The sequence below is a fragment of the Perca fluviatilis genome, chromosome 6 (genome assembly GCF_010015445.1).
Source record: "Perca fluviatilis chromosome 6, GENO_Pfluv_1.0, whole genome shotgun sequence".
Taxonomy (NCBI): domain Eukaryota; kingdom Metazoa; phylum Chordata; class Actinopteri; order Perciformes; family Percidae; genus Perca; species Perca fluviatilis.
In genome coordinates, this window is record NC_053117.1 from 40655627 (window position 1) to 40667324 (window position 11698).

Genomic DNA, 11698 nt, shown 5'->3' on the forward strand with positions numbered 1-11698 from the left:
ATGACTTGTGAGCTACAGTACACTTTTAACAAAAGACTTTTTAAGAGGTTTGATTTTAAGGTTATACTTGACAAATGTTTTCCTTTGCAAAACAATGGTATTAATAATAATGTACAGAGCCAGGAATGCATGACAAAAAGATATCAAAAGAATTTTGATAGCTAAAACAATACGCAAGTTATGGAAGAACAACTTCCTGTAGATGGCTGTTAAAACATGAACAGTTGTATCTTAGCAAAATTTATTCCGATTTACATGAAACTTAGAATGTGTGGTCTACATGTGATGTTGCGTCTGCCAGTACCCCCCGGGGCAAGGGGCGAGGGCCTGTCATCGCTGCTTGCAGCTTTAATTAGGGCACGAGTACGAAAGTGCAAGGCCCCAATAGTGCCTTGCACTGAAAGTGCGAAGGAACCTATTGTTTTTCGTCAGATTATTATTTTTCCGATTCCTTTGTCAAATTTTTGAGGGGGTTAGAAAAGCAATAGCCTGTGCACACGGTGCAGTAAAATTTAAATAACGTTCATGGTAATGTCATAGTACATATTTATTTAATAGGCAATGCAAAAATGCATATTCAACATTGTTCTTTTGGAATTCAAAAAAAGGTTGTTTGAACAAAATCAAAAACATTTAACACAAAAGGGGAAAATTATTGTATTTTAAACATCGGATCAGTTTATGAATAAACCCACAAAATGAAAACAAAATAAAACTACATTCTGATATATACAGTTTAAACAGATAGAGGTCTCGGTTAAATACAAGAGAGACTTTTTTATGTGAGTAAAACATTGTTGTGTAAAAGTTTTATTAATAATAGAACATGCAGAAATAAAGATATGAATTGCAAAACATTGCAAACATAATTGTTAAAGTAATTGTTAAAGTACATCATTTTAAAAGTAAATGTAGAAATTTTATTTTTTATGCAGATACTTTCATTATGAAATAAAAAAACATTAAAATTTTCATTATTAAAAAAATACTCATATTTACAATGACTTGTGAGCTACAGTACACTTTTAACAAAAGACTTTTTAAGAGGTTTGAAGGGGAAAACTATTGTATTTTAAACATCGGATCAGTTTATGAATAAACCCACAAAATCAAAATAAAATAAAACTACATTCTGATATATACAGTTTAAACAAATAGAGGTCTCGGTTAAATACAAGAGAGACTTTTTTATGTGAGTAAAACATTGTTTAAGGGTTATTAAAAGTTTTATTAATAATAGAACATGCAGAATTAAAGATATGAATTGCAAAACATTGCAAATTGTCACATAATTGTTAAAGTACATCATTTTAAAAGTAAATGTAGAAATTTTATTTTTGATGCAGATAATTTAATTATGAAATAAAAAAACATTAACATTTTCATTATTAAAAAAATACTCATATTTACAATGACTTGTGAGCTACAGTACACTTTTAACAAAAGACTTTTTAAGAGGTTTGATTTTAAGGTTATACTTGACAAATGCTTTCCTTTGCAAAACAATGGTATTAATAATGTACAGAGCCAGGAATGCACACAAAAATGTGACATGACATTCATTAAAACTATGCATGCTGCTTTTGGGATGCTTTTATATAGGCCTGAGTGGTCCCCTAACACTGTCTCTAAGTCTCTTTCCCAAAATCCAGCCTTGGTGCAGAATTAGAGCAACTAGAGCCAGTCCCACAATGAGCTTTCCTTAGGATGTGCCATTTCTGTGTCTGGAGCTATTGAGGGGGGGGGGGCAAAGGTGGAGGGTGGGGGTGTGGCCTTGACCAACTGCCATGCTTCGCTTGTTTGCAAGCCATAATGTCTCTCTCTTTCTCATGGGCGGGCAAAGCAGAGAAAGGGGAGGTAACCTTGCTCCTTATGACCTCATAAGGAGAAGATTCCTGATTGGTCCATCTGAGCTTTCATTTTCTCAAAGGCAGAGCAGGATACCCAGAGCTCGGTTTACACCTATCACCATTTCTAGCCACTGGGGGACCATAGGCAGGCTGGGGGGGAACTCATATTATACATGATCAGAACTACCTAAAATGACAGAAACAAAGTCACATCCGCTAATATGGAGGGGGCGAGATTTATGACGTAAGTATACTGCAGCCAGGCACAAGGGGGCAATCTGGATTTTTCGGCTTCACTTACACAGTCTATGCATCAACCCGTTGTTGACATAGGCTTTCAATGTCAAGTGCAACAGGGCCTTTCATTGAGAAACCAATAATGAATGACACTTTTGACCCCGGTGCATACCCACTCAGCTGACTTGGAAACATTGGGGTGACTTCAACCTTCAGATCTGGGAAACAAGTATCTGCCAGTATTTTCTTTTCCTTTGCCTCGCCATTTACTCTTAAAAGGCGCTCCTCCACCTTCTTCTCTTTCCATATTTTGCCATTTTGCCACATGGAGGCAAACTCTTCCTGCCGAGCCTTGATACAACCTTTGATTTCCTCAAAGTGTACCAGTCGTTCATAGCCATGCTTCTTCCCCAGGAAGAAATGGACAATGGGCCTCTTGCCATTGTACACTTCCTCCATCATTGTGTGATAAGAGGTCCTCATCTGTGAGATGTAATTCCTCAGACTTCTAGGTGGAGCCGCCTCCGGACTGTACTGCTGTGGCCACAACAGCACGACTGCAATGAAGTGCAGTGGCAAGTTCTCACTTATTGGGATTTGGTCATTCAGAACTTGGCCAAGGAGATCAAGTAGTTTATCGTACGACACAAGATGTTTGGATTCCAGTTTGATACAACTCAACACAACATTGACATAGATGAAGTTGATTCTCTCCTTCACAGCGGGCTTATGTTTAGGTTTACAAACAAGAGCAGAGTTTTTGGCAATCTCCTCCAGTATTTCAGATGAGATGTCATTTGAATTACTTAGATTTAGAATCCCAGAGTAGGTATCAGCTTTATGCCTCTCTAGGTATTGTCTTGCCTTGTGTAGTGAAAACCCTGCACCAAATGCTTTCAGCATGTTATGCAGGGTTTTTTTGTTCAAAGAGTCTGTCTGGCAGAAAAGCTTTACATACTGTTCGAAACATCTGGAAAGCTCGTTTTGGGCTACATGCCTGTCTTTCATTCCAGACCTGGAACCCAAGTTCACATAAAAATTATCAAAAAAGTCAAAGTTCATCTTCATCCTATCTCTGAGGTTGTAAAGCACATCCTCAAACTGTTTGAGAATTGTGTAGTGGTATGCGTGTTTGTTGTGCCGGTTTTCATTTGTCTCTACATCCTGAAGTTTCATTTTTCCAGAGAGAACACCACTCATTATGTCATGGCGGACATTGTCAGAAGAAAATATGGGGGTCTTTTCCAGCACTTCAATGACAAGTACTCCAACTTGAATTTCTCCAAGGCACCCTGCTGTATTAAAAGGGCAGTTGTCTGTCTTGGTGTTCAACCGCTGAATTGACTCCTGTTTTGCAAGGTTCTGTGTGTCCTTGAATGCAACTATTGCTGACTGAGCCATTTTAAGAAATATCTCCAAGTCTTTGGGACAAATAGACCCTGTCTTGTAGTTTGCAATGGCATCCTTGAGCTTGTGCTTGATAACTTGTGCTGATGTGTCTGCGTAATATGAGCTGTGTTTGGAAAGATCTCTAGCTTTATTTGCCCAATCTTCTGCCTCTGAGAAATCCTTCTTTATTAGGTAATAGTACCTGGCAAGTAACTGAGAGACAACTGCATCTTTCGGAAATCTTTTAGATGCATTTTGAAGCACCCTCTCTTCCAGTCCTGGGGTTTCACCTAAGATATCTTGAATTAGTGGAGAGAACTTAGATTCCTCCATTGAATGATGTCTCTTCACCAAAATGTAGTGGACATCTTCCAGAAGTTTGTCTTTGCCTAGTGTGCTCTCATAAAGCTTGTAGATGTCCAGCAGTAGTTCTGTGATTTCAGCTTTTTTCACATTGTATGTTTTTTTAAGTTCCTGCAAACAGCTACTTGCGATACTTGAATGGATAATTTTCACAGCTTTGAAAAATACCATACCTTGAACTGAGCAGGTGACAACTAAATTGGAGAATTTCCCAAATCCATCTTCGACTTTCATTGTTCCACAAAGTGGTTTTGGTTGAAGACCAATAAATTCCTCACACAGAGACACAGAGAGTGAGGCATTCTTGCAGTATACATTCAACAGAACTAAAACAGCCAGGAGCTGTGCATGTTTCTGATCTATGTTGAAGCTTTTCAGGGTGTTGTGGGCCACACCCTGAACATATTCTTCCTTGAAGTTCATCTTCATGATCATGAACCCATAGAATGTTTCTGCATTCTTGTGTGTTTTCTCTATTACTTTAAGTAGATCCTCAAACAGTTCCTGCTCAGTCTTAGAGAGATGATTTCCAATGAATACCATCTCTTCAGATGGTTCAGTTTGGTCAGGGGACTCTGACCTCATACAGTTCAGGAGAATTACCTGTGGAGACTTAGACTGAATTTCTTTATTCACACATTTTTTTTCAATGAGCTGCTGCAAGTCAAACACTTTTTCCATATTATCAAAGTCGTCTATCATCAGCAAAACAGGCACCCGTGGTAATTGCTCCTTATGGTCATGCATTAAAAGTTTGACCACTTGATCAGCGACTTCAGCAAAATCAGCATTGCTGCCTTTGAGGACAGCACAACGATATTCGGCCCGGTGAGCCCATAGAGTATGCATGGCCAAAGTTGTCCCACCACATCCAGGTACATGCATGAGGTTGAGCAACACACAGGCTTTTCTCAGGGAGCACAAATGTGGTAGGACTGTTTTCATGATGAAGTCAAACTTGTCTCGTTTGATAAATGGTGGGGATCCAGGCTGCTCAGAGAAATAAAAATTCCACCATGACACTTTTCCTCCTTTGTAGAAGTTCTCCGCTATGGCAATTTTGTCCTCATTTCCCCCTTCGCATTGGTTCACACACAGGACCTCTAAGGTATTCAGGCTACGCTCCACTTTCTTTTCAAGAAGCACTTTGCTTCCCCCACCACAGGGTAAGAAACGGCTGGATCTACGGTTTTTTGACAAAAGACTAAGTACAGTGCCATTGACTTCAGCAAAGCTGAGCTCATATATACATCTATGAGATATGTTGATGCTGCACCGAGCATTAATTAGGTCTGTCCAGGAGGTAAATGTTTTTTTGTTGTTGCATATACAGAGGATTTGATCTGTGCCTTTGAGCTCCTGCCAGAATGTACTGAAAGCCTCAACAAGAGGGTCCATCTTCTCACTCACTGTTGACAAAAGTAAGAAAATGACAAGGAACCTTTTGTTTGGAAGCACATCTTTCCGACACAAAAAAGAAATCACATCTCGAATGGAGGCTCCCTTGTCCATCAACCACTCGTCTATGTCTGAGGGTACCTCATCCTCAGTACCTCCATTGCAGAATACCCAACTGGTGTTTTGAGTTAATTTCAACTCGTTTGCAATGTCTTTAACTCCTTCCTTGATTTTATACTGTGCTGGTAAATGGACACTTACTGTACTCTGCGGTTCAAAGTGACACTGCAATCCATGTTTAGCTGATTCTGGATCAAAGTCCAAAACAGCTGTTGGGTTGAGCTCCACAAGAAATCCTAGTGATTCCAACTGGATTGGATGGGATTTGTTAGCTACTATCACATACTGCTCAAAGTGTGACTTATCTAAAGAGAGGGATCCACCAGTTATCATTTGACTTAATCTTGAGCCTTGAGTACTGCTTTTGATCACATTGAGGTGCTTCTCTTCAGCTTGTTTTCGGCGTTGTGATAGTTGTGCCACACTGGCAACAAACTGGTTGTACTCTTTCATGGTTTTGGCAGATGTGGTTAGTGCGAGGAGATTCTTGCTGCTACCGCCATCTCGGACAAAGAATTGTTTTGATGGTTTTGTTTCAGTTGTGACTGTTTCTTTACTTTTTGCTTTGTTCTTGGCTTTTTTTTTGTCCATTTTGAAAGTGTGGTAGATGTTTTCTTCACACAGAGAAGAGTCAGGAACTATGTCCACTTCTATCACAAATTTGTCAGATGATGTCGTATTCTTATTGAGAACCCCAACAAATCGTGGAGGTTTGATGCAATTTTGAGCTGTTTGTTTGTGTTTATGCTCAAAATGACTATCAATAGCAGATTTGAGCGCATCTGCATAGGCCTCTGTGACCTTTTCAACCGCTCCCAACACTTGACCATGGCTGAAGTTTGGCTCGTCTCCAATTCCAAAATGTATGGTGCCATTGGTGCGGCTATTCATGCAGGCAGCTGCAAAGCGAATAGCCTCTTCTGTGAACTTGCTCATTTTAGTTTCATCCGTTGTATTGATGAAAGCTTTGTACTCGTGGCAGGGTTCAATTAAGTCTGAGGCACCTGATTCTGTAATATCAAGAAAGCTGCTCTCTATGTATCTATGTGTATCATCGTACCTACAAAATGGATAGGGTTTGCATGGGCTCCCAGGTAGATTTGTAGAGCTTGTTGGCTTTTCTTTCTGTAATTTCACTCTCTCATCTCTGGCATGAATGATAAGTGTTGCTGGTCCAAAAGTCACATTTATTTGTTTGAACTTCTGTTCATCTAAAAGCAAAAGACTAGGTCCACAAATGTCCTCCTGAAACAGTATATCTGCAACATTATCATCACCATTCTCCAACTTGTGAATCCAATCTTTCACTTGATATTTACTCCAATTCTTGATGTCAGGTGGAAGATCCTCCTCATTCTGAAATTAAAAGTGCTGTTATTTTGTAATAATGCACAATGACCTGAAATGGTTTAATATGTTGGAAGTGAACACATTTTATAAAGTTTTGTTGGTTTCATAACTTTATCTTTTAAATGCGTGTGAATCTAATTTAAAACTTATTTTATTATAGTTGTCAGTTTAATGGGTTATGGTATAGGAGCATCTTCCTCAAAAATGCCAAATGTTTTAACGGTTCTTACCTTCATTTCAGCTTCATCTGCCATGACAGTGCTGGTTCCTTCTTCACAGACGTAGCTCACTAATGCTACAAAAATAATTTAAAAAGAGCAATTCACAATAGAGGATTAGATACTATACATATACAGATACTATAATGTTTGGATAATGTACAGAAAACATAAAATAGCCTACAAAATATCATATATTTCATCTTTACCTTTTACTTTTTTTCATGCTCATCCAAGAAAGCTGGCTCATTTCTCACCAATCTTGACTACTTGACCGCTGCAAAAGAAGGCATACGTTACCGTTTTTCTTTTGATTGCTTAAGCACTATACACTATATACACTACACACAATCGGCACAACCACACACCTAATTAGCAGAACACGTCAGACCCTTTGCAAAATGAAACACTCTTGCAAAAACTATACACTAATTTATTAAAACCATATTTTGTTACCATATCAAACACACATGTTCCATATGACTTACGTAATTCAGTTTGAACCAGATACACACTGCTGTTTCTAACCTAAAATACTTATAGGAATTCTACTTCTCAGTGATTAGAGTACTGTAAATGAAGTACACAGAGAAAATGCAAATATACAATAAGTTCACCAAACACAAGTGACATCATGATATACTGTGTCTAATGTATACAAGTGTGTTTAGTGTTAAACATAGCACTGTATACTGCTACCTATAGGCATGTCTCTACAGTCTTATTAGGAGTTAAACATAGCGCTGTATACTGCTACCTATAGGCATGTCTCTACAGTCTTATTAGGAGTTAAACATAGCGCTGTATACTGCTACCTATAGGCATGTCTCTACAGTCTTATTAGGAGTTAAACATAGGCTGTATACTGCTACCTATAGGCATGTCTCTACAGTCTTATTAGGAGTTAAACATACGCTGTATACTGCTACCTATAGGCATGTCTCTACAGTCTTATTAGGAGTTAAACATAGCGCGTATACTGCTACCTATAGGCATGTCTCTACAGTCTTATTAGGAGTTAAACATAGCGCTGTATACTGCTACCTATAGGCATGTCTCTACAGTCTTATTAGGAGTTAAACATAGCGCTGTATACTGCTACCTATAGGCATGTCTCTACAGTCTTATTAGGAGTTAAATACCGCCTGATTAGTTATTTTGTAGCTTGTGCAGCTGAAATTGGCTAGAGACTCTCGGTTGCTATATGACAACAATGGCTTTAAGCCGAGTCTTGAGCAGAAAGCAGAGCAGTAGCCTAACGTTAACGTTAATCAAAACGTAATTTTCATGTATCAAACTGTGAAATCTATGTGTTTATTACATTGCTTGCTTGAAGTCTAATGGAGAATGCGGTCTGTTATTTTCTTGATAACAGACCGCTGCTAAGGATAACACACCGTTGCCATGCAAAAGCAGAGCGTTGCCATGGACGCAGTTCTGTTCACTCTGGAGGACAGCTATCAATCAATCCGCTGAAAGAAGTCCGGATAATTTAGCCTATCAGCTGTGGCAAAAAGTGGGGAAACGTGGAGCAACTTCTGTCCTCCAATTCAAGCAATGACAGCAGATCTGATGAGCGTCTATCGCTAGTATCTTTCTATACCGTCTATGATCGCTAGCTACGCAGCAACAGCCGTAGGGACAACAACGCTAATTAGTTAGCTTACATTGCAACTTGTTTAACGTTAACTTACAGGTGTGTCAACATGCAGCGGCTCTGCAAAAAGGAAACGAGATGAACGAGGACATAACGTCCACATAAATATTCCCAAAGAAGCCATTCACCATGTCTCACTTCACCGTCAACATAAATGTTCAGTTTACTGTAAATTAGAGCAGCCGATAGCCCGCTAGCTCACTACAACGCTTCAGCTAATGTTGTGTCAATTCCTGCAGTGATTAAAACAGCAGCTGGGTCATTTGTCCACCACGGCAGCACCCCATAAAATATACGGCTACATATATGTGTCAATGCTACTACCACAGCCCGTAAGGTGGTGTTGAGTAGCTAATAGACGAAGGATTGCATTACAGAGTTTTTACGTTGCTATGGACGCAGGATTCCAACCGTAGAGACGGAACGGACTATTTTCTCTAGTGGAAGCAATTCAATCGTATTTAAATCAATAAACTCCCATTTAAATCAATATTTTGTCAAGTTATTAGTCAAATTATTGATTTATTTGGTAAGTAGCCATGTAATAAGCGGGATAATGTAGAGCGAGGCGGTTGTTATAGCGAATACAACCCCGACAGGGTGATCAGGATCATTATTATTATTATTATAGGAACTACTTTTTCCACACTGCCAAAAACAAATATACAGACACCCACTTACCATCCCGGACACAAAGTCCGCTGTCCTCACCATTTAATGCGACGTCTTCAAGCAGGGTTCGTTGGACAAACCTTCCGAGACAAGTAAATCGAAGAGATATTTGTGTGCTGGTTCGCAGAGAGAAGACAGCCCAGATCTGAGGCTGATTGTGGCGCTCGGTGGAATACATGCCGTCTTCTGGTGGGCGGTCGGCTCCAGGAAAACAAAACCCAAGCAGCACTTTGTGTGTGCGTTGGTTCCAGTATGGACTAGTCTAACTCTGGGGGTTACTGTGAGAAGGGTATGTATGGACTAGTCTAACTCTGGGGGTTACAGTGAGAAGGGTATGTATGGACTAGTCTAACTCTGGGGGTTACTGTGAGAAGGGTCTGTATGGACTAGTCTAACTCTGGGGGTTACTGTGAGAAGGGTATGTATGGACTAGTCTAACTCTGGGGGTTACTGTGAGAAGGGTCTGTATGGACTAGTCTAACTCTGGGGGTTACAGTGAGAAGGGTATGTATGGACTAGTCTAACTCTGGGGGTTACTGTGAGAAGGGTATGTATGGACTAGTCTAACTCTGGGGGTTACTGTGAGAAGGGTATGTATGGACTAGTCTAACTCTGGGGGTTACTGTGAGAAGGGTATGTATGGACTAGTCTAACTCTGGGGGTTACTGTGAGAAGGGTATGTATGGACTAGTCTAACTCTGGGGGTTACTGTGAATAAGCTAAATTTCCAATAAGTCGGCGTGCTCCTTTAAGGGTTTCACGAATAGGCGCACAAAAATGGCTCGCTAGCGCCCCCTAGAAAGTTAAAAAATTGAGCCCCTGCAGTGCGTTTAACGTAGACTCACGAAATTTTGATTTCAAAGTGCAAAATTAGTGCGATTTTGGCCATTTCCACATGTCGTACTTTAACGAACTCCTCCTAGAGATTTCATCCGATCAATTTAAACTTTTTTAAAATTTTTCGTCATAGGGCGTGGCCGTGGCGGGGCGGCTATTTTGTGCGTTTCGCCGCCAAAACAGGAAGTGGGTGTAACTCGATGGACAAAGAAGTTGTTGTAACTTGAGTGTACGTTGTCGTATCTGCCCGAAATTTCTCACGATTTACAAGGGTCCAGGCCTGAGGACACCTACAGGGCATAATTGACTTTTGGTCATAGCGCCCCCCGCTGGCAACAGGAAATCTGCCTTATATGACAAACATCATCCGATTTACATGAAACTTAGAATGTGTGGTCTACGTGTGATACTGAGCCGGCCCCTATAATATGACCACGCACACTTACTCAGGCCACGCCCCCTTTCATAACGTTTGAACCGTATAAGTAAAGTCTTGTGTGAGGTGTCATTGAACTCAGCACAGACTTCCTTATTCATTGGTGATGGTTTGACCCGCCCCCTATGGTTAAGCCACGCCCCCTTTCATAAATGGTGACCCGTTTAAGGTAGAGTCTTATGTGAGGTATCAATGAACTCAGCAGAGACTTCTTTTTATTGGTAAAGGTTTGACCTGCCTCCTATATGTTGGCCACGCCCCCTTTCACAGCTAATGAACCGTATAACGTAGAGTCTTGTGTAGGTGTCGTTGAACTCAGTGGGGAGTTCCCTTTTCATTGTTGATGATTTGCGGCGTCTGAGCGCCGCGCAAATGCACGGTCGCAAGGAGCGCCGTCCGCCGGTAACCCCGATGCGCAGGGGTGCGAGGGCCCGTCCATCGCTGCTTGCAGCTTTAATTTATTTTATTATATTTATCTTAGTTTTTTTTACAGTCTATGGTCTTCATCATGCACGTATTTATATCTATGTTCATCATGAAGTTGAGTTGTTGTTATTCTTCTTCTTTTGGGGTTTTAACAGCGGTTAGCATCCAGTGAATTATGAATTATCTCCTTTTTTGTACAAAATCAAGTCATTTAATACATTAATAATCAGCGTTAATGAAGGCATGTAAAATGATAGATATTAAACAGTTTGCTGTTTTCTATATCTATGTGTAAAAATTATATAGATTGTATTTCTGGATTAGAGTGTAAATCAGCAACGCTTATCTGCTTTAACTTTATAATTAATTTAACTGATATTTACTGTCTGATACGTCTGGCTATGTACTTTTGTTGTTTATAATTTTTTTACTGACTACTTGATATTTATTTCAACTGGATCTATTGACTGATATGAATTATTTTTATTTTTTGTATTACTTTTTATATTTATTTATTTTACCTTTCTACTTATATTTTTTACTCTGTATGAAAACATGATCTGTAATTAAATGATTCATGTACCACAAGTTCAATTTCTTTGTTGACAAATTGTAACAAATGTGTAAAAAAAGCAACAAAAAAAAAGCGCATATTTGCTGCCGCTGTTCCGCTGTGTCACCGCTGGGTGGCAGCACCGCTGGGTGGCAGCACCGAGCGCCACTCGCGTTTACCCCGCAGCCTTTT

At 39.8% G+C, this 11698-nt stretch overlaps 1 protein-coding gene across 1 annotated transcript; it reads right to left on the reverse strand.

Moving 5' to 3' along the window:
- Positions 1-1985: 1985 nt before the first annotated feature.
- On the reverse strand, positions 1986-9491 carry LOC120560039 (sterile alpha motif domain-containing protein 9-like). Its single transcript, XM_039802147.1, has 4 exons — positions 9264-9491; positions 7135-7202; positions 6938-7002; positions 1986-6713 (listed from the first exon to the last, which is right to left on the reverse strand). The coding sequence occupies exons 3-4, from the start codon at positions 6959-6961 to the stop codon at positions 2157-2159; spliced, it is 4581 nt and encodes a 1526-aa protein (XP_039658081.1). The 5' UTR covers positions 6962-7002; positions 7135-7202; positions 9264-9491; the 3' UTR covers positions 1986-2156.
- Between the last annotated feature and the right edge of the window lie 2207 nt (positions 9492-11698).